Raw genomic sequence first — 23,980 nt, 5'->3', positions numbered from 1 at the left:
TAAAAATTTAAATTAATAGTATGACTTTTACTGTTCATCTTAATATTGTACAATGCCAGTTTTAAATGCAAATATCAGAGCATTTAACTCCTATGTGGAATCACTGAAGTTACATAATTCATATTTCATGGCAAGGTATCTGAGCATGCCTCCAGCTGGCCAGAAGAGGCACATGCAAGGCAGACTTGGAAAGGTTGGAAGAAGGAGAAGAGTTCATCCAGCATGGAGCAAGCCATGGGTATGCTCCCTCAGGCATGAGGATATCTGCAGGGTAAGTGTGGACCCTCACAGGTGCCCTGGGACCCCATCTTATGATGCAGGATGCACATGCGTTTGCTCAGGCCTGACTGCTTTCAGGTTACCTCTCCTGCCAGCTGCTGCACTGACACGCCAGGCTCTAGCTGGGGTAGCACCGTGGGGAGTCAAGTCAGACAACGCCCCTTCCCACAGTGGATAAGCAACCCCTGAGGGTACTGCAACCTTCGGGCTAAAATGCTTATCTAAGTACTTGGTTTAGGGGTGAGTGGAAGGCTCATGTCCACTGAGCTGGTTTCTGGCTGGCTATAGTTGACACACCATGGCACCAGGGCAGGATGGCCTCCCATGCCCTGCGCCAAGACTTGCCCTACCCACATCTGCACCCAGGCTCCTGCCGGGGGCTTGGCAGCAGCAGCTGGGCAGGGTGGGGAGTCCAGGCAAGGCATAGGGTGGCCAAGAGGCCCCGGGAGGTGAGGGAGTGGGAAGGAAAGCCAAGTGTGAGCAGAGGCTGGAAGCCCCTGCACAAGTGTCACTGTCCCACTGACTTCACGTACAAAACACAAATTCAAAGATAACATTATTAAGAATTCCAAGAGGGTGACTGCAGAGGATTAAAACCCATGCATGGAAGCCTTCTGACACGGGGCTTTGTGCACTGCACTGGTCACGCGGCCATGAAGCCAACCCTACAGCATGAAGGAGTTAGCATTTTACCCACAAGGAGGTGGGTGTAAACCAACAACACAGTTTTATAATAAAATAACGAGAAAATAACTCTTTGTTGCTGCCCATGATTCATACATAACAATTTATAAATATCTATCTTATTTTCTGTAAAAAAACATGAGGAACATCTCACTCATGAATATAAGTTCTGGCATCTTTGACTCGGTTAGTTGGGAGATCTTAGTCCTAAAGGAGATCGTGGTTTCCACTAGGGGACACAAGGGTGGTTCCACCGGACTGGAGAAGGCAGAGATTGCCATCTGGCTGTTCTGGACGGCTTTTGCTACTGGATCAACAGCAGAAAGGTGGAGTGATTGATCCCTGATACCAAGAAGAAACTGGCTTGTTGCTCCACATTAGGGACAAAAAGGACTATGTCTGTTACCTAGGAGTTTTTCTGGGGTTTTTATTAGTACTCTATACGCAACAGGAGAGGTTAATGGAAAACTTCAGAAACCAAAAAAAGGCAGGACAATTAAGGATTCAGACCCTTCAGGAATGAGGGTTTGAATTACTCTATCAAGTTAAGAATCTTCAGCTGAGGTTCTGCCTGAAGGTGGAGGCAATGAATGGCTAGTGGAAAAGGGAAGCAATTTGGGCCTCATGACCAATTGCAGAGAAAAGGACTGTCGTCACTTTGCATATTTTATTTTTGCTTCTCATAGGTATGTTTATGGGTAAATGCTAATATTTTCGTCTTCTCTCTCCTTTCCATTAAAAAAAATTTTAGGTACAAGTTGCTAGAGGTTAACCCTACAATGAGTCTTTATACAACAGACTATTCGGTGGAACTGGAATGGATTCTGAGTGGCGATTAATGTAGCCGCAGCGGTGTATACAGTGACTGCAGGGCTGTGTGCATTGCCTCATTTTGAAAAGACAGTGAGTATCCTGTTAGGTGAAGATATAGTTGTTTATTGCTGTACAGCAGTCAAACGTGTGCAGAGGGTTATGTATATGGACACTAAGTAGTCAAAATGGGGGACCGTGCTGTTTATTGATTTATTTCTTATCTCCAAATTCACCCTTTTTGCTTACTCTGTAATAATTATGATGGATTTTGTAACTATTTCTCCTTTGCCAACCAACCTGGTGCTAGACCTTGTCAGTAGGGGTTTCTGGAGGGACAGTAGAGGCGGAAGGAATTTTCTCTTCCTGGTTTCAGTATGGCTCACTCTCTAGGCTCTTACAGCGTGAACTCTGCACCCCTGCCAGCCCCCACTTGTTCCCTGTGTGGTTTCTCCTGTGCTAGGTTCCTGCAGGATGCAGCTCTCTCCGGTGCTCAACTCAGACAGGGATGGTGTATCTGGCACCCCAGATAGTATAGAGCTGCACCCCAACCCAGGTCACAGCACCCCAACCCAGGTCACTGCACCCCACAACTCCTTTTCAGCCCTAGCATCCCAGAGCCACCCTGCGAGTCAGTGTGCGGGGCTCTCGCAGAGGGCTGCCTCTCCAGCTCCCGGTTCCAGCAGTGCCCAGCCACCAGAGGCTCCCTCTGATGCTCAGTGGGATTGGAAGCTCACTGAGGACTCCGATGATTTAAGATTCCACTTCCTTGTGGATGGCCTTCCTGGCACCCCATAGACTTCCAGCAAGTCCCACTTCTGAGGCACCTCAGTGACTTCACCATCCAGTGAATCAAAGGTGGGCCCTTTCAAAGAAGCCTGGATCTTAGCCCAAGTAGGGGGAAGCTCTATGTTGGGAGCGCTGTCTTTGTCCTAGTGATAATGGTTGCTCCTGACATCTGCTGCTCCTTTGTTAGAATTCTCTTTACCTCTCACTGGTCAATTTACCATCATTCCAATAGCTTTTTATATCAAACTGTCCCTGCCTAAATTGTTCTGTGATTTTATACTCCTTGCCAATTTTGTCTGATGTTAATATAACCACTCGTTTCTTTAGTGTCTGCATGGTATTTTTTCACTTATTTTACATGTATCTTATACATGTCTTTACATAAAGTACATCTTTTCTAAATAGTTGATAGTCTTCATTAAAAAATTCAGTGTGATAGCATCTTTCGGTTGGAATGTTTAGTGAACTTACATTTAATTCAATTATTAATTTGGTTGGATTTATGTGATCACTTTGCTGTTTTTTTTCTATTTTTGTTTCCATGTTTTTGTTTCCTCCTCATGGGTTAACCAGTATTTTTTATTATTGCATTTTATCTCCTCTACTTGCATTTTATCTCATCTTTGATAGGTTACAATATATATTAACTAAATTAATATTATACCATTGTACCTATAATGCATCTTACAACAGTACACTTCCATCTATCCCTTTCTGTCCTTTGTGATATCATGAAACATTTTGATGATAAACTCAACCAATGCATTGTTACTTTTTGTTTAACCAATTGCCTTTGTATAGATATTAAGAGAACAGAATTGTGTATCTACTAAAAATTTATCACTTATGGTAAACTTTAATATTTTGCATAGATGAAAATTTCTGGCTGCTTTCATTCCCCATCTGCCTGAAGAACCACTTTTAACTTCTCTTGTGGTGCTGGTCTGCTGGTTGCATTCTCTCTGATAATCTTTGTCTGAAGGTGTCTTTATATTACTATTATTTTTAAAGGCTACTTTGCTGGATACAGTATCCTAGATTGACACTTCCTTTTTCTTTACACACTTTAAAGAGGTTATACCACCACCTTCTGCCCTCCATTGTTACTGATAACCAGCCAGTGATTATTCTTATCCTTACCCTTGTATGTAATATATCTTTTGTTTCTGGCTGCTTTCAAGATTAAAAAGTTTTTTTTTGGCTTTCCAGCAGTTTGATCAGGATATGACCAGATGTGGACCACTTTGTTTAGGGTTTGTTAAACTTCTTAAAACTCTGATTTATACATTTTTTCAAATTTGGAAAAATTTTGGCTATTACCACTTTAATTTTTCTTCTGTCCCCACTTCTCCCCTTCTTGATCTCCAATCACACCTATGGAATTATGTTTTATATAGCTCTGTAGGTCACTGAGGTACTGTTCTTTTCTTTTTCTCAGTATTTTTTCTCTTTGTGGATCAGTTTGGCTAGTTCATATTTCCTTGCCTTCAAGATTACTGATTCTTTCTTCTTCTGTCTCCAATCTTCTATTAAGGCCATACAATGAACTTTTATTTCATTACTGGGGTTTGTTTTTTTTTTGAGACAGAGTCTCACTTTGTTGCCCGGGCTAGAGTGAGTGCCGTGGCATCAGCCTAGCTCACAGCAACCTCAAACTCCTGGGCTTAAGCGATCCTACTGCCTCAGCCTCCCGAGTAGCTGGGACTACAGGCATGCACCACCATGCCCGGCTAATTTTTTTAAATATATATATATTTTTAGTTGGCCAGATAATTTGTTTCTATTTTTAGTAGAGACGAGGTCTCGCTCTTGCTCAGGCTGGTCTCGAACTCCTGACCTTGAGCAATCCACCCGCCTTGGCCTCCCAGAGTGCTAGGATTATAGCATTACTGGGTTTTTTAATTCTAGAATTTTCATTTGGCTTTTATAGTTTTTTCTGTTTCTAATTCCTATTTTTCTCATTATGTCCTTCTTTTCATTTAAACTCTGGAACATATTTATAATAGTTCTCAAAGGTTTTATCGGCTAATTTCAACTATCTGGTCACCTCTGGACCTGTTTCTATGAACTACTTTCCCCCCTGGTTAAGAGTTACATTTTCCTTCTTAGTATACATAATACTTGTTTACTTGATAGATCCAATGTTGTGGATACTCCATTGTTAAAAACAGGGATTTTGTTGTCTTCCTTTAAAGAGTACTGAGTTTTATTCCAGCAGTATTACTGTACTCATGGGCCAACTTGATTTTGTCAGAGCTTAATTACTCCTAAGGTGTGACCTTAATTCTTGGGTTGTGATGGGTATACATGGGCATAAAAAGATGTAAAGACACTGGAAACTAAGAAAGGGGGAGGGTGGCAGAGGGTTGAGGGATTAAAAACTTACCTGTTGGGTACAGTGAACATTGTCCTGGTGGCAGGCACGCTGAAAGTCCTGACTTCAGCATTATAGGGTTTATCCATGTAACAAAAACTTTTGTACACCCTTAGTATTTTGAAATAAAAAAATATTCTTGGGTTGTTTAGTGAGACCTTTACACTCTGACCGATTCGAACGCTGATGGCTCCCAGCACTGTGACACTCCAGTAGCTGTTTTCTGCCATGCCTCAGGGAGTCTTGCCCTGCTTATGTGCGGCTTAGTATTAGTCAAATACTTAAGAAAGAGTAAGGACACCCTTGTGCAGATTTTTGGTGCCTCTTTTTTGCATAGCTCCCCTTCCCACAGATTTCAGCTACCTGAGCTATCTTTAACTCTGGTCTCATATCCGCCATCCCATGAGCCTGCTGTTTTCTGTTTGGGCTCCACTTCCTTGTGCTGCAGTTTGGAAAGTGCTCTCGGGAAGAAAGCCAGAGTGAACGTAGAGGTCACCACGTTGTTCTTCCCTTCTTTCAAGGATCAAGGCCCTGAATTCTTTGTTGTAGTTTATGGTAGAAGGATAAATCTAATACCGATTACTTAGTCTTGGGTCTCCACGGAGGTTTTGATTTCAGCAATTAAATCATTTCTAGAAATTCTATCTGATAAGTATATCTGTTTAATCCCTATATATATATATATATATTTGTGTGTGTGTGTATCCTTTTTTTGAAATTCCATGGTTAATTTCTTACATAGCTCTTCTGTATTTTGTATTCAGTTCTAACATCTGCATTATATTTGGGTCTAAATTTATTGTTGCTGTTGATTCTCACTCACAGAGGCTAGTATCTGGAGTTGACAGAATTCTTTAAAAGATAATGCTTGATTATAGTCTTGTGGGATGGTTTCTTTTGCTTCAGCCAGTCGTGTGTATGTGTATAGACTCATCTCAGGACCCTTTGGGACAGTTAAAGGTTTTAACTCAGAGCAGGGGGGCTTGTAATCAGGTCCTATTTTCATTGCTATTTCAAAGCCCAATACGCTCTCACAGTGCCTGTAAAGAACTCTGGCTTCAGGGCAATCCTACCCCTTCATAAAACCTGCAGTCTCCCACCTACCATTCTGGTTCCATCCACCTGTGATTCTGTTGCTCTGGCTGGGGTCCTCACCTATGTGATCCGGTTCTTGGTTATTTCCAGCAAGTCTAATGTAGGCTCCAAGTTACCTAGTTCCCACTCCTGGCTACTTGGAGCTCAGCTCTTGGATTTTTAGAAAATTTGTTTTTACTTTTTGTTTTTAATTGTGAAGGGGGGAAAATTACTGGAGACTAGAAATGCTTTGGCGTATGTTGTATTTGGGGTCTAGCTATTGTGGAACAAAAATTAACCAGGGCTTCTAAAAACTCAGGTATCTGGGAGAGAAAACACATGTATTGATTTTATAATCAGTCAAATAACAAAAATAAAAGGCCACAAATATCTTTATCTGAATTACTAATGTACATGCTTAGTGGTAATTTATCACTATGAGAAATTGAGTTATTAGTATCATCTATCTAGCATTTTCCTGTTGTTTAATTTATTTCTCAGTCCAAATACTAGCTAAAGGTTACTTTCCGTAGACTGAATCTTTGTAAATTTTAGAAAAACATATTTAAGTTGACAAATGAAGGCTGACATTTGGCTATGCTTTAATAGGCTGAACACCAAGCAAATCCTATTCCTTTATTTGTTCATTTTGCAATAAGTCTTGACATCACCTTCTCCTCTTTCTTAAATTTGCTTACTTAGCAAGGCACAATGCAGTTTTGATGTGCAATCTGATTTCAAAAGAATCTTTGAGACAGCTAATCTTTTGTACACTCACTGTAATTAAATATTATAGCACAAATGGTACACAAGGTACTCACTTTCTTGAGAACCTCTTAGCACCAAAGAGCAATGACACAAAAAAAGTATAGATTTTCAGAGTGCTTTTTTGTAAGTTTTCAGCTGGAACTTTTAACTCTTATAGCACCATATATAGCATAGACTAAAAATATCATTATTGTCTTTTATTCTGTCCTAAACTCTCATTTTACCTCAGTTTAAAATCTGCTGGCAGACTAATTTGCTTACCTTTAAGCTACCTGCTTCATCCATAAATGTATGCATATAGGAAATGCCATACTGAATTAGACTAGTAATCAAGTTCAGTTGTCTCTTACGGTAAATGTGACCAGAATGTTTTGTCAGAGAGTAGGGCTGCTATCTTTCTTTAACTTTTTTTATCCTAGTGAATGATTTCCACTGATGTTCCTTAATCAATTAATTCCTTTCTCAGCCCTACCATCCAAGCTTAAACTATCTCATAGTTCCATAAATTTATAATCACAATTATACTTTTACTTTTCTTAAAACCATTTCTTCCCACTTCAAGAAGTAATCTAACTGGATTTAGTGAATAAATCCACCCAGCACATGACCTTCACGACTTCTTCCCACTCTTACCAGACTGAGATCATAAGTTTTAAAAATGTGCTTTTCTTGAAAAGTAATCATACATATACTAAAAACACTCAAAGCAGTTCCATAACAGTTCATCAAATATAACTATGCCCCATCTTCAAAGGTAATAACCATTCTTAAATTCCTTCCAGATATATTCTAAATATGGAACTTAAATATATTGTTTTAGACTCATATTTTTTCCTGTTCTCTCTGGAAACCATACTAAAATGACAGAAAAAGGATTTTTTTTTTTAAAGTGTACCTTTTTCAAGGACAAAAAAATTAGAAGAGAATACAGGGACAAAATTTTTAAATCTTCAGAAATAGATGGTAATACACTTACAGATTATAGAGAATTTGAACACCTGCAACAGGGACACACTTTGGAAGTGGCAGATTCATACTGCAGAGTTCCTGAAAGGCTTAAGAAGGAAGAATCCAAGTACCTCCGAAGGTTGTACTATAAACAGGATTGACTGACTGAAACTCTGTTTAGGGAGCATTTAGATTTCAGGTTTGTCTGTGCCTCTTCCTCCTTTCCCCTCCCACACACATCAGCAGAAAACCCTGCAGAGGTCAAAGCAGAGGTATTCTATGCACAGGGAGAACAGAGAAACTGAAGTTGGAGGTAACATACTGAAGAAAGGAGATGAAAGATATCTTTCCTATACTCAGCTCTGAACAAAATGGCAGCCAAGGTTTGAACTACCAGGAAGGAGAAATCGGACCAGCTAAAGAGAAGAGACCTATAAGGACTGATAGGTAGTCAAGGTTCCTCAATGAAATGGCCCAGCCAGAACAGCACAGAGTAAAACCCATCGATAGTCAAAAGCTCATCCCACGCACACAGAGCTCCCAATTTGTTTTTAAATATGAACATATAGCAAAGGATTGGCAGATACTTGAGAAAAACCTGTAATATACAGAGACCCAAAACACAAACAGAAAAAAAAAGGAATGAGGCAATGAAGGGAACAGAATAAAACTTCAAAGAAACCAAAATTCAATAATCAGAGAGAAAATAAAAGACAATGAATACATGAAACAAGACCAGGAGATGATAAAAAAGAAAAACTCACAGAAAAAAAATTTTAAAATATGAAATAAAAAAACTCAAGAGAATGGATACAAGACAAAGTGAGGAAATCTTTAAAAGGTACAATAAAAAGACAAAGAGATGAACAGCAGGAAAGAAAAGAAAAATTATAGACTGAGTATAGGAGATTCAATATCTGAACGACAGAAATTCCAGAAAAACTGAGCGGAGAAAACAAGAGGGGAGGTTCTCAGAGAAACAATTACAGGATTTTCTGTTGTTTTTTTCAGCACTGAATGCCATGAGTTTTTAGGTTGAAAAGACCCTTATCAAGATACATCAATTTGAAAATTTGGAATAATAGGGACAAAGAGAAGATTCTCCTAACTTCCAGAAAGGAAAAAAAAAAAAAAACAACCCACAAAAGTGAGGAATCAGAATGGCATCTGATTTCTTAAGAGCAACACTGGAAGCTGGAAGCCAATGCGGCAACGCTTTCAAAATTCTGCAAGCTGTACCATTCTAGATTTCTATCCCTGGGCAAATGTTACCCAAGCAGGACGGTAGAATATGGGCATTTTCAGGCATGCAAGATCTCAAAAATTTATTTACCATGCAGCCTTTCTCAGGAAATGTGGAGGATTCTGATCCACTCCAAAAAATGAAAAGATAAGAAATAGGATGACCTAGGAGCTATAGAGGTTAAATAGAATCTTCAAGAGATAGAGAACAACCACTGTAGATGTCACGGTAAGATGGAGAGCTCCAGCAGGCATTTCTGACATAACAAAACTCACATATTTCCTTGTGTGTTCAAATATACTAACAATATACGTGTAGTTCTGGAGAGAAGTCTGGGATAAATTATTATAGTAAGTAAATGAGAGGTACACAAAAAATTAAGCTGACTGAAAAGGCGAAAATTATTAACTCCGGGGAAAGGAGGAAGATATATAAGGAAGGAAATATAATAATTGATGATGATATAATTGATTCAACTAAAGTTAAGCTCTAACTATACTGAAAGGATGGGGAGGGGAAAACACGGGTCTGTGTCTTGGAGAGGGACTTGTAAGAGAGCCAAATCCTTATCTTCCACTGTAGGAAATCAACAGTTAATAATGCAAACATGAAATCAACCAAAAATATCGGTATAAACATATTATCGTGAAATATGAAGGTAGATACCAAAAGAAACTGCTAAAAGACTTGAAAGTGATTGCCTCTGAAAAGCAGGAAAGGGAGTGGCTGGAAACAGGGATGGTGTTTTTCTAGACTTTAGAGCTCTTTGACTTTTAAAAATATATAGTGCATAACTTTAATAAAATTAAAATATAATTCTATGCAATGAAAGTATGCTTTGAACACCAACAGTAGGAGAGCACACATTCTTTCATACCTGACTGTGCTCCCATAAACACATCTTGCGGATCATGTCATATAAACATTATAAGTATACCTCCTACTTTTTCACAGTTACATGCTATTCCATTGAATACATATATTTATTGACATGAAAATTTACAAACATATGTATTGGGATAATCCCGGAAGTAAAATTCTAAGTTAAAATTTTGAGATATTTCTATATTGCCCTCCAAAGATGTTATACCCAAACTTACAGTCTCACCAGCAGTATCTAGGAATTCTAAACTGCCTCACAGACTCTCCAACACTACATATCACAAAACTATTCTATCTTTTCAATCTAGAAGGTGGAAGGACTTATTGACACTTTGATTTAATTTGCATTTCTTTAAATTTATGTTTACAAAAACTGTCTACCCAATCCCAATTTAAAAAACTGTATCCTTATTCAGATCCCTTTTCCATTCTCTTATTTTTCCTATTCTATTTCTCATTATCACATCTCCCTTTCTTCCTTCACAATGTTGGACAAAATTTATCTTTTCCAGAAAACTTTCTCTGAGCACTGTATACTTACATGTGTATAGTCACAGTTACAGGTATATCTCTCAGTTTTTAAGATGTGTTCCAAAGATACTGATAGTGATATATAAAGAATTATAAACACAATATTTCACAGTATTTAAGATGAAACATTGCAAGACGTACCATTATTTCATGAGCTACTAAGAAAGTAAAAATACTGTTGAATGAAAAAAGCACAATGGTTTCTTAACACTTAGAATTTTTATTATACTTACTGAACATTATACAATTCATATTTTTACATCCTTTGGAAGTAAAAGCACTATGCTTTTAACAAGTGTTAATTTACTATATGGCTGTAAGAAGTAGGATAATTACTGTATTTTGAAAACTGATAAATTTCTAGGTCTTGTCTTAGGAAGACAATATTTACAATTCACCATCATTAGTAAAACAGGGGCTGCTGTAGTTTTGGTCTAATTATTTTAAACAAAATTGATACTCCATTAAGTCACATGTAAACTTTCTGAAAAGCTTTCCAGTACCAATGACCACAGTTCTATAATGTAGAAATTCCTATGATGCACTTTGAGAGGCATTATGGTTCTATGTGATTTACTTACTTATAAAGGTGTTGATGAGATAAATTTCATTGGCATGTATTGCCACAGAAGAGAGCAGACGATCGATGGAAGTTTGGTAACCCATAAAGATTTCCAAAGTTTGGAGGTGACATTTCTGAAGGACATTATTAGTCCACAGACATACATAAAAGCAAAGTACAATGTTTCTTGATTAATGGGCAGGTATATTTATTTTAAGATGATGTAAGAATGTAAGACAGGTCACTTTACAATTATAAGAAAAATAAATTAAAACTTATGTTCAATAAATTTCTTATTATGAAGTGATTCTGAGAAGTACCATCAACTGTTTATTATGTAAGCTCTCTGTAAAATGTATGATATTAAAATTTTACGTATAGCTTAATCTTTCCAGAGTTTGTAGAAGGAAATACTGAAAATAATAGCATACATGTATTAATAATTAGGATATTATTTTCAAAGCATTTAAAAATTTTTAAATTGATGTAAATAACAATCTAGTGAGCTATTTTTACCTCTCATTTCATATATGATAAAGTTCCAGAGTGATAATATGAAGGGACTCACTGTAATTTACTACTTTCCTTTACACTTTAATTGATCAGAATATTTTATTCCCATTTTAAGATTATGCTGCAACCTTTCAAACAGATATTCACCCATTCACTCTGATAAGCAGTAAAGAATAAAGATTGTGTATGCAGTATGCTGTTCTTTCTTGGGAGAATGACAGAATTGTAAAGGATTTTAATGGGCTAATTTAATTTTTAATCTGTATTTATAGGATTTTCCATGTATGTAAGATAATATAACTTACAGCTAAGGATTAAAGAAAATTACATTTTTTCAATTATTTTAGATACCAAATAATGTTGAGAACAGTCAGTATAAGATAAAACAGACCTGGGATTACTTCTCTAGGTAGCTCACAGGGTAAAAAAAACAGACCTGGGGCATGTTAAATGAGTGGGGAGGCATTTTCATTTAGTCACTCGAGTCAACCTTCAAAGCAGGTGAAATTAAATTATTATACTACATGGGATCCTTAAATTTATGAATCATATATTTCTAATTAGTATAATAAATAATATCAGATAAAGAATGTAAAAAGTCTAACAAATACAAAATCAATGCTAATAATATTTTCTTGGAAATAAAATTACTTTTATAAATAAGTTGATGCAGATCAATTTCACATTTAATAACTTATAAAAACAAAGTCAGTGTTTCCTATTTTCATATGCAAAAGCAAGGTACTAGTTGGAGTGTATATAACTTACATTAAATATGTCTTAGAAAGGAAGATAAATGAGCTTATCTTCCACATACGGTATACAAATTTATTAATTTAGGTTCATTATTCTATTTTTGTATAGTATCCTTGAATAAACTAAATGTTCTGAATTGAACAGATTTCTATTAAGTACTATTAAATTATTTCTCCACATGAAAATCTTTGTTGTGATTCAATAGAAAGTTTTTATTTTCCCTTTTAAGACATATTATTTTGAAATAATAAATTATATTTAAATTATTCATTATTACTGGCTGTTTGGCAACACTTTTGCATGTGGTCCTTTTGCAAAAATCAAAATATTAGCTTCTACCTAATATATACATCAGTCTTCTAAACCATTTTATATTAGTCTCTTACAACACCCATTTTGATGCTACATACATATATTGACAATATGCAACAAGTTACAGAGCTCTAAGACATTATTTTTACTAGTGCTATTAACATATACCACCTGCAATCAGGAGCAGCATTATGTTTAAGAAGATAATGACAATGACAGTGACTACTGTTATAACAACTACCACTGCTTCTACCATCAACACATGACTGTTTTTTGGGGTAAAAAAAAAAAATCTACCTTTTAAATTTCTGTACTGCAAACATAAAAGAATACTAGACATTCTGTTGACTTTGGTAAATGAACAAAAATTTTAAAAAACTTTTTATGCAAGTCAAACAACATATGTTTAAGTACTTTTAAAAGTTAAAAGTACAATGTAAACCATCACATTATACAGTAGCTTAATTTCGTTTTCCAAAATTATTTCAAGGTAATTAAAAACCTGGTAAATAACAGGATTTGTTAACAATGCTAAGGGTCCTAAGATAAGTCATAAGCAATATTCATTCTCTGAAAATAAGTTCACAGTCCAAAAACAAAGAAAAAAATGTGGCGTTCATTTTAGGTGATCTATATTCCATGAGTCATAAATTATTTTGAAATGAGGCAAATTATTAATAAATAAATAAAAAATATTTTACATACATTCTCATGTAGTCATTGGAAGTATCTATATACTTCTGAAGGGAATGAAAAAGTGCAGAAAGTTCAGTAAATCAAGGCAAAAGCTCAACTTGATTATATATAACATTTGTAATAAGAAGATATATTTTATCTGTTTTATGTTAAGAATTAAGTTCAAGAAAAAAATATAAATATCATAGCATTTCACCTTTTCCTTCATTTTCTACATGTTCTGATCTCAGACCTGCTTCCACTCTCTGAAATTTTTGCTTCTTGCATTTGTCACATAGATAGTAATCCTTTAAACTTTGCTTTACGAGTATCTAATTAAAAAAACAAACAGTAATACAAAAGCAGTATTTATTTAGGATATAATTCAGAGGTGATGGCATTAATCAAATATTTTTACAATAATGATATGACACAGTAAGGAATCTAATAAAAATACCCCCCATAATATATAAGAATAAAGTTCAAATCCTGGTTTGCCGCTTACTAGTAAGTTATCATAGGCAAGTTACTTGCTAAACCTTGATTTTCTCTGCTCTTAAATGGGGTATCTGTGAGAATTAAATGAGACACTATACATGTGGAAGAACACTTAGTGCCAGATAAATAAGTAAAAAAATTAGCTGCTATTTTTGTAGCAGATGTTCAGAATCATGATCCTAAAAAACAGTAACAAATATTTCTTTGGTGCTAATGATCTTTGATTACAAAAGTCCAATTTGGATTCAATATATTGTATCTGCTTATGTACAAAACTGCAGGTTTAACAAAATTTTTCAATCAAGATGCTCTAATGGCCTAAAAAATAAAAATAAATTAGAAACTATAATTCTATTCCTTTCAGCTATAAAATTTTACATAAAATTTTATAACAGAAAAAGAAATCATGACCCTTTGTTTATTGGCATTAAACAAATTTAGACAAACATACTTATCTGCTATGGAGTTCTTTCTTCAGGCAGGACTTGAAAGTTGGATACTTCTGGACAGTTTTATAACCCTGTGGAACAGAGGATCAAGCATACAGATGTACAGGAAGACAAACATAGCATGATTTCACTCACATGTGGAATCTAAAAAAGTCAAACTTAAAGAAGTAGAGAGTAGAATGGTGGTTACCAGAGGTGGGGGTGTGCGTGGGGGGGGAGGGAATGGGGAAAAGTTAACCAAAACATACAAAGTTCCAGTTATACACTATGAATAATTTTTCAAGATCTACTACACAGCAAGGTGACCATAATTAATAACCATGCATTGCATTTTTCAAAATTGCTTTAAAAACGCAGATTTAAAATGTTCTCACTACAACAAAAGTATGTGAGGTGATGGATATACAATGTATACCTATATCAAAACATTATATTGTACCACATAAGTATACACAATTATTTTTTGTCAATTAAAAATAAAAATTAAAATAATGTGCTATTAAAATGAGGGCCACAGGCATGTATATAAATAAATAAAAATAAAACACATAACATCTAAGAGAAAAATACAGGGTCAGATGTTTGGCATAGTTCATATTTAATTTGATCTTGCTACTCTAAAATTTTTGAGGAAAATTAAATGATTTTCAATGTATATCCTTTCAAGTCTTTGTGGCATCATCTAAAACGTTAGCAACTAACCACTAGGTGGCAGTTAAGTACACAGCATCTTCACCCAGGCAGTTTGGATTTAAACTCATTAAAATTTTTAAAAAACATTGTCTAATATGAATTTTGACTTTTTGTATATACAACTTTTTGTCTTTTAAAATGTATAATACTTAGGGGTATTCTTGCCAAATATAGAAGATTGAATATTCTAGCTGTTAATTTTAATAGAAAAAAATTTTTTCTTTTTCCATTAGATGTATAAACATTTATGGATTCATACTATATTTCAATCTTTAAAACATGTTTCTTGGGAAAAATCATGGAATTTCTAGTAATGACCTTTCAGTATAAAATGGTAACAGAAAAAATAGTTCAACACACAAATTGTTTAACTTATTTTTCATATAAAAAATAATGAACATACAATGACTTAGAAACCTCAAGTTGCCTAAAGAAAACATGTGCCTTATAAAACAACAAATAGTGGTATTTCTTTGCATACTGCCAGGTCTGAAAAGCCAATGTGCACACTGAATTTTTCAAAAATATTTGACAACATTTTCCCCCACAAACTGGGATAGAGACATTAACTGAATATGAAAATAAATTATTAAAAGTGAAACTAATTTTATATTTTTAAAAAAGTATTCTCTTTTATTACCTCAAGTTGTTTCTGAAATTAGATAAATCCTGTTTTTCTTTTCAAATAAAGTATTTAACATTTAATTTTTATATTCTTAAAATTTATATAAATTGTTTCTAAACTTACACGGATTTTTTTCCCTCAGATTTTAAAAGGATATCAATATGGTTAAAATTTGTAGTTTACCCGGAATCCTCTATGGAGTCTGTCTTTCATAATTCCAATAAATTCTTTGTAACTTAATTGATCATCTTTGTCAACATCAAAAATCTTGAAGACAGTGTTCACTAAATGTGGTGAAAGTTTGAGTCCAGTAGCTACATAGACGGCACGTTTAAATTCATCTAGATAACATCACATAAAAAGAGTAGTCTGTTAACATTTTTATAATATGTTATTAGAAAAGTTGTAAAAAAACATTGTTTTCTAAAAATGGATCATGACCTTATGCAACATGTCTTTTCATTAATCATGCTGTGTTTTAGGGAATAATTTTTGTGGTTGTAATGAAAAGAGACAGGAAGTAGCTGTACCTTAGGTTAATCATGCAATCATAATCCATGAATGTTTCATGAGCACCTACTGTCAGTGACAGATACTTTAGAAGTTATTAAGGTAAGTTGTCAAGAAACTTAGAGTTCAGATGGGAGATGAGACACCTGTCCAAATAGTCATTACATGGGCCACACAAAAAGTACCAACAAGGTGTTATGAGAATTTGGAGATGCGTGAGTACTTCTGTCCGGTGTATGGGGTAGGAAGAAGAGAGAAAAGTGGTGATTAGGAAAGGCTGTGATTTTGTATTTGGGCTGAGCCCAGAAGGATAGATGATTTCAGCTTGTACAGCATACAGAAATGGCACAGGAGATGACATGTATGAACCAAGGCATGTGGGGACACAGGGCAGCATAAAGCACATTCAGAAAACAATGAGGAGTCTGGTTTGGGTAGAGCAGGGGGACAGACAAGATCTGTAGGAAACTCTGCACAGGGACTTTGAGGTGAGGAACCTGTACATTCTTCAATGGGCAATTGGAAAACTCAATAGTTTTCCGGAGAAGGTGTGTTGTAGGAAGGTTAATTTGTGTTTTAGAAGATTATTCTGTGAGCTGTCCAGGAAACATTGGTGAGGAAAGTAGCTAGTACCAGGAATGCCACTTTGGTTGCCACTGCAATAGTCCTTCTAAAAGGTAATAACTTGAATAAAGGTGCTAGTAGTGGCAAAAGAAAAGAAAGGGATGGACATATTCCTACAAACTGCAAGACAAGTGACACAATTACTTTTTTTCATTTCTCAGTTCCACAAAGTAAAAAAGCAACTTTCCATTCTGAACCAAATGAGCAGATATTGATTTTTTTAAAAAATGTTGATTAAGTTTATCGTGGTAATACAGGCTGGTCTGTAAAGGCAGGGCTCCCAAAAGTTTTCATTTTAAAACACTAAAATGGGTTGAGAAGGTGCCATATTTGAATGTCTACACTAGAGAAAGGGTAAAATATGAAATTTGTTCAGGTTTCTCCTACTCAATGGATAAATGAATGAGGCCACATAACGGAGTCAATACCTGTGGCTTTGGAAGAGACAGAATTGTCATCAGCCCTTAGGGGCTGCAGCCTGGCTTCTCCCTAGAACTTGGTAATAAAAAACCTAAGACTGTCCTCTGAGATTTAACCTTGGGATAATAGCAGAGACTGGCAATCACCTTAAAGACATAAAGTCCCCATAGGGCAAGAATAAAGAGATATGGCCATGAGGGGAGGGAGGATGATCACAGCCAGAGAGTCCTAGAAAAATACCTGGCCTGTTAGTCCACCTACAGGGAAAGGAGCTGGTTCTGAAGACAACAGCATTCTGAACTCTATGACAGTTGTATTTCTTTGTAAATTAAGCAAAATTGATATTCTCAAAAGTCAGTCAATGTAAGTCTATGGCTAAGAGGTAGCTCTGATGACAAAACTCGGGTTTCTGAGTTGGCAGGCACTGAATCAGTAACATAAATCCCATCCTGTGGGAATGTCTGGAGCATGGCCAACTGGTTCTTCTGTAGGTGGACACATGTCCCCTAGTGATACCAAATCGCCATGAAGTTTCTTCTTCTTTGAACTTTTACAAACATCATTAGCTTTTCCCCATGATATGAAATCAAGGGCAAAAATAAATTCAATATGAAAATTTAGCACATTTCTCTAAACTTTGCTTAGTTTTCTTTTAAGTGTCAGAACTCATTTCTCATTGAAAGTATATACCAGACTTTCAGGCAAGTTGGGTGATATGATATGAAATATTTAAATTATTGCCAAAATCTCTATAATCAATGTAGGATTATTATTATTTTTTTTTTTTTTGGAGTTAGGGTCTTGCTCTGTTGTCTAGAGTGCAGTAGTGTCATCATAGCTCACTGTAACCTCAAAATCCTGAGTTCAAGTGATCCATCTGCCTCAGACTCCTGAGTAGCTGGGACTATGGGCACATGCCACCAGACCTGGCTAATTTTTCTATTTTTTGTAGAGACATGGGTCTTGCTATATTGCTCAGGCTTGTTTCAAACTTCTGGCCTCGAGCAATTCTCCCGCCTCAGCCTCCCAAAGTGCTAGGATTATAGACATGTCACCACACCCAGTCTAATTTTTGAAAGATGATTACTTACCTTGACCTATAGAACGACTTGCAAAGTTATACATATTCAGGGCTATTGCAAAGTCTTCTAGGTTGTTAAGAAACTGGAAAAATGACCTGAATTCATCAAATGTGATGCCCTATATTGGGAAAATAAATGTAAATATATTTAGTATTACAAAATTTATTAAAATAAGTTTCTACGCTTAAGAGAAATAAACAGATTAAGCATCTGCAATATATCTCCTATGTAAACATTTCCAGGGTACATTATGAAACCTTCTTTCTCCAAATGGAATGTAAAATTAACTCAGACTTATTTCCACCAGGTGATGTTGTTACCATTACAATAATAAGTGAAAATATTTTTTAAACACTGTCATATTAGCACAAAGTTCCAAAAAATGCTACAATAAAAATGAATAAAAAAGTTTCAATTTTGAAAACTCTCTATTTTAGGCCTGAATTTTTTTACACCCTAAAAGTAAATATGATGATAAAGAATTTAAAAAACAGCAGGAAGTCATTAAAAACAATTTCCCCTGCACATGTACTCCTTAAATATGATTCAGCATTAGATCATTAATGTCTTTATAATGACAATGCAAACTCAAAATGTTGATTCAGCGTCAACCTAGTATATTTGTGCTTGTTCCTGTCATGATAACACTGCCAGGACAGCAGGAGGAAATGCAATGCTGAAGATACAGCTCTGGGAGACCCAACTAAGGGCTTGTGTGGGATCATGTAAAGCTGCGGTCCCCAACCCCCAAGGCATGGACTGGTACCGGTCCCTGGCATGTTAGCAACTGGGCTGCACAGCAGGAGGTGAGTGGCAGGCAAGCAAGGGAAGCTTCCTCTGTATTTACAGCCGCTCCCCATTGCTCCCATCACCACATAAGCTCCGCCTCCTGTCAGATCTGCCATGGCATTAGATTCTCATAGGAGCACAAAACCTACTGTAAACTGTGGATGCGAGGGATCTAGGCTGCATGCTCATGTGAGAACCCAATGCCTGCTGATCTGAGGTGGAGCTGAGGAGGTGTTGCTAGCACTGGGGAGCGGCTGCAAATACAGATTCTCATTAGCAGAGAAGTTTGACTGCACAATAAATGTAACACACTTGAATCATCCCAAAACCATCCCCGCCGTGGTCTGTGGAAAAATTTACTTCCATGAAACTGGTCCCTGGTGCCAAAAAGGTTGGGGACTGCTGATGTAAAGAACTGGTGGTCAGAGCGGCTTCTTCTGGAATGTTATGTGTATAAAGTGAAATTACTGCCCTGGATGTTACTTCAGTTAAATAGTTATTTAAAATAAGAACAATGTATCTCAGAGGATACAAATTTGAACAGGAGGAGCTGCACTTAATTAACGTGTTCTCCTCAATAAAATTAACATAACTGAGAAAATACACAGAGAAAAGAGCAGAAGGCCAAGGGCTTAGGTTTAACAAATTCTGGCTTTAAGATGGGGGTAAAAGACGAGGAGACACTAGCAAGGCAGTGTTGCAAAGCTAGGGAAAGAACCACAGGACTCTACTTTCATATAAGCCAACTACTAATTAAAGGACTTAGTACCGAAAGACCCTATTTTTGGTATACATTATTTCTACTTCAATTACAACTCTTCTGTTGCTTTCAACATGAGAATCCTATTGTCTTTTCACATTTTTCGCTTCCCCTTTCCTTATATTTCTTTATGGGCTCTCCAATCCTGGATCCTGTTTTGTGACCCGATCACACCTGCCATGTTTTCTAAAGAGGGCTGTTTGAATCAGGTAGGGAGACTGCGCCAGAAGGGGTAGGCCTTGATGTGGAGAGCTTGTTGCCAGGGAAACAGGTCACTGCTCCGGGTCTGTACCAGTTCATGCTGCCATAGCAACAGTCTCTGTCTCAGGACAACAGGTTATTGTTGGTAAAAGTAAAAAACAGGAGGATGAGATATTTTTAAGCAAAGGGTAAAAAAAAAAAAATCAATGTTTTCAGGGAGCATGAAATTAAGAAACAAATTTTAAAAATGACAGAATACATGTTCAACATCTGAACTTTTAGCTTTACAAGATGGCTTCTCAGAATAACCACATAATGCAAATATTAACAAGGAAGTAGTATAATTATCAAATTTAACTTGTTCCTAATAAATCTGATTCTCTCCTAATCCCAAATTCATGGTTTTGCTTAGCTCAGTAAATGGCATAATTGATTTGCCTTGTGGTTCAGGCCAAAGCTCCAGGAGTTCTTGATTCCTCTTTTTCCTTCACATTGAAATATAATCCATGAACAGGTTCTATCAGCTCTACTATTTAAATGATTCAATATCTGGCCTCTTTTCTCTACTTTTACCCTGGTCCAAGCCATGCGTATCTCTCACCTAGACTCCTATAATAGCATCTTTTATTGTCTCTTTCTTTCAAAGCTGGGCCAACTAAAGTCTATTCTGTTATGTAGCAGCCCAGATGATCTTTTGTAATGTGACTCAGAGTATAGGCTGCAGCTGAGTGTCCTAGTAGACAGTCAACACTTACTGAATGATTAACATCATACCTATGCTCTAATGCAAGGTTGGCACACTTTTTCTGTAAAAGCCCAGAGAGTAGATATTTTCACTTTTGCTGGCTATCTGGTCTCTGTTGCAGCTATTCCACTGTACCATTATGGTGCAAAAATAGCTGCAGACAATACTTTAAGTGAATGAGCATGGCTGTGTTCCAATAAAACTTTATTTACAAAAATAGGAAGTGGTGTGGTTTGTTGGCCTCTGCTTTAAAGTTTAAATGCCATAGTGGCTTCCCATCACTCCTAGAGGCTCTATTAGAATAAACTCTAAACTCCTGACCCTGGCCTACAGGGTCCTAAAAGACCTGGCCCCTATCTGTCTCTCCTTCCTCATCTACTACTTTCCTGTTCACTTACTTTGTCTTTTGGCATTTGCTTAAATAAACTAAGCTTTTCTGTCCTCAGGCCCTTCCTTGGTATTCTCTGCCTGGAATGCTCTTTGTCCAGATCTTTGCACAGCTCACTCCTCATAGTTTCTCCTCAAAAGCCACCTCTTTGGCAAAGCTCTCCCTGACGGTCTCCCTTGTGTCCAGTACCCATGACCCTTGGTCCCCTCCATAACATTTATCATTACCTGAAAGTATGTCATTTTTTTGTTTACTTATTTTGTCTCTCTACTAATATATATTAATATTTCCATGAGAGAAGGATTTTGCTTATATCGCCACTTTAACTCCAGTGACCAGAATAAGGCCTAGTAAATAGTAGGTGCTAGATAAACAAATGAAAATGAAAGTATTTTAGAAATGTAAAGTGTTATTCAAATAATAGCAGTTGTTATCCTTTTGGAGAGGAGATAAGAGGTAGAGGGAGGGAAAGACCTAAGTAGGGTGTGGAAGGAATATCACTGGCTTAGAAAGCCTTAGGTTTGAATCCTTGGGCAAGTGCTGAAGTACCTGAAGGCCTGAGCTTCCCTCATTCCAAAAGAAAGATGTCAAACCTGGAAGGTTGTTCTGAGGATTGATGAGGTAATGCAGAAAGAAATCAATGAGACTCAATCAATCATTTCTGGTTCACTTGTGAAATTTTCCTTTTCTACCTTAATGATTTGTAGTACTTAAAATATTTCAATCAATCAGAAGGTTTCAGAAGCTGAATTTAAAGTTTTAAAAGTTTTATTCTGAAATAATCTTAGATGTAAAAAACAGTTGCAAAAACACTTCAACAAGTTCCTATAAATTCTTCACCCTGGGAATTTAACCTTTTGAATTACAGATTTTGATAAGTTTCCATTTAATAAAAGAAAAAAGTATAGCTTCAAGGTCCTAAATGATACTCTAGTAGCTTGATAAAGTAGTACAACTTCCAATATTTATTTTTAGGGAAGTATCTATGAATTAGAAAAATTCAGTTTAACATGCAAAACAGATAAAAGGGCTCTGATTACGAGAGAATGTAAAACTAATGGCCAAATGCATCGAGTCCTTTTTTGCTCATTCCTTAGTAGACAGAATTGTTAACATTGTCACAGTGTATCCATTCTAAACAGAGTCAAACTATTTGCAGGTTTCTCTTGGACAGATTAACCTGATCTTTCTATAAACACAAACAGAAGGCCATATATCCAAAACATCCCATGCTTGAAGGGGTACTTGTAACACCAGTTCTATTTGGTTGCAACGATGCATTGAAATACCAATGTAATGCAACTGCTCAGAAGCGCTGACAATGCATTTGTTACTAAACAAACAATCATTTGTCCCAGGTCCTTAACTATTCATGCCATCCAAACTCTTTGAAAAACCTCACTTTAACCGATGATAAGATCACTCACTCATCAATGGCAGTCTTCAAATGACCTTTTATTAAGGGTGTTAAAGAAAGGAACAGAGTGTGACAGAAATGATGTAAATATAAACGGTTTTTTATGAGGTGATGTTTAGGTAGTAGTCAAAGCATATAGTTCAGTGGAATTCTCTTGAAAAATGATATTCTTAATTTGAATAAAACAACTGCTAATAGCCTTAAGTGTTTTCAGCATAGTTAAGAAAAATATGGCTCTCTACCCAGAATTTAAAATTAATTTTTAAAAATTTAACCAGAACACTTAGGACACAGAGGAAAAAGAATAAAATATATACAAGATATCTTTTAACCCACAGAGGAGCAAAAGAACTAACAAAAGGGCAATGTGATTAGCTGGGCATGGTGGCGCATGCCTGTAATCCCAGCTACTCGGGAGGCTGAGGCAGTAGGATCGCTTAAGCCCAGGAGTTTGAGGTTGCTGTGAGCTAGGCTGACGCCACGGCACTCACTCTAGCCTGGGCAACAAAGCGAGACTCTGTCTCAAAAAAAAAAAAAAAGGAAAAAAGGGCAATGTGTTTTACAGACATAATTACAAGCTATTAATAATAACATATGAAACAAAATAAATGTAGGGGATAGATACCTTTTCTTCAGGTATACTGTAACGCACATTTTCCAAAAATACTGATGTATTTTCCACATTTGTATATCGTAAAAGAATATGAGCAAAATCTTCTTCACTGATAGTATTCATTCCATTAGAATAGGAAAGGAATTCTATTTCTAGAACTTCTGTTTGGAGGTTATCCATAAATCTATGACAAAAATACAATACAGAATGAACAAGATAAATGAAGAGTAATGGTAACAGAAAATTATCAAGTATTCACTGGCATAGAAAAGGTCATATGGAAATAATTATATGATGACACAAAGATTTATAAAATCCCTCTCTGTAAATGGGAAAGAAAAGAGAACAAGAAGTGTTGCCACTTACTGACTGTAGCACATAGGGCGAATAATTTAGCCTCTCGGGGCTTTGGTTTCCTCGTCTATAAAATGGGTATAACAAAAGTACCTTGCAGAGTAATAATGCTGCTTAAACTGCTTGATATTATTATTGTGGCTAATTGAGACTAAGGAATTGGCAACATACTTTCTTCTGCATATATAGGAGACAACAATCAATCCAGATATCCAGACTTTTTTTTTAACCATCCACAGTAACTTCCTGTTACAATTCTCAAAATAAGCACTGGTATATAGGTACTTATGGAAGTGGGTAATTGTTATACAGAATATCTTCAGTTACAATGAAAGTAGCAAAGAGGAGAGTATCACTACATGAGACAATTTCTAAAGACCCTTCTGATTTTAGCAAGTTAACAATTTTCAATAAAAATATAAAAATTAAGCTCACTTATAAAAATCTTCAAAGTTGAGCTCAGCTTTTCCTTTCTTTCCAAAAAAGTGTACAAGAAGTGTAGTATCAGTTACTAAACTTGTGATGTCATCAGCACGCTTAAAAAAAACCATAATTTGAAAGTTAGCTCCAGTAAAAGAAACAGAATAGGCATACTCAATATCCCTCAAAGAG

General features: G+C 36.1%; 1 protein-coding gene and 1 long non-coding RNA gene across 5 annotated transcripts in view; one reads left to right on the top strand and one right to left on the bottom strand.

Annotated features, from left to right (window-relative positions):
- The first annotated feature begins 1,642 nt into the window (after window positions 1–1,642).
- Window positions 1,643–23,980, top strand: part of LOC123626399 — a 48,627-nt gene continuing 26,289 nt past the window's right edge. The window contains exon 1 of the long non-coding RNA XR_006730840.1: window positions 1,643–1,866. This is a non-coding gene — a long non-coding RNA (uncharacterized LOC123626399). The remainder of the gene's footprint in view (window positions 1,867–23,980) is intronic.
- Window positions 10,622–23,980, bottom strand: part of MICU3 (mitochondrial calcium uptake family member 3) — a 79,777-nt gene continuing 66,418 nt past the window's right edge. For 2 of the 4 annotated variants that reach the window (XM_045535329.1, XM_045535331.1), the window contains 6 exons: window positions 23,804–23,904; window positions 23,027–23,198; window positions 18,111–18,219; window positions 15,649–15,806; window positions 14,150–14,218; window positions 10,622–13,532 (listed from right to left, as the gene is read on the bottom strand). In XM_045535329.1, coding sequence (XP_045391285.1) covers window positions 14,150–14,218; window positions 15,649–15,806; window positions 18,111–18,219; window positions 23,027–23,198; window positions 23,804–23,904 — 609 coding nt within the window. In that variant the 3' untranslated portion in view covers window positions 10,622–13,532. Of the gene's footprint in view, window positions 13,533–13,568; window positions 14,219–15,648; window positions 15,807–18,110; window positions 18,220–23,026; window positions 23,199–23,803; window positions 23,905–23,980 lie in introns of those variants that run through there. The other 2 variants (XM_045535332.1, XM_045535330.1) reach the window with 2 other exon arrangements.

Source organism: Lemur catta, chromosome 22 (assembly GCF_020740605.2).
Source record: "Lemur catta isolate mLemCat1 chromosome 22, mLemCat1.pri, whole genome shotgun sequence".
Lineage (NCBI taxonomy): Eukaryota > Metazoa > Chordata > Mammalia > Primates > Lemuridae > Lemur > Lemur catta.
The sequence above is the reverse complement of the archived record's forward strand: the minus strand, read 5'-3'. Positions and strand labels throughout refer to the sequence as shown.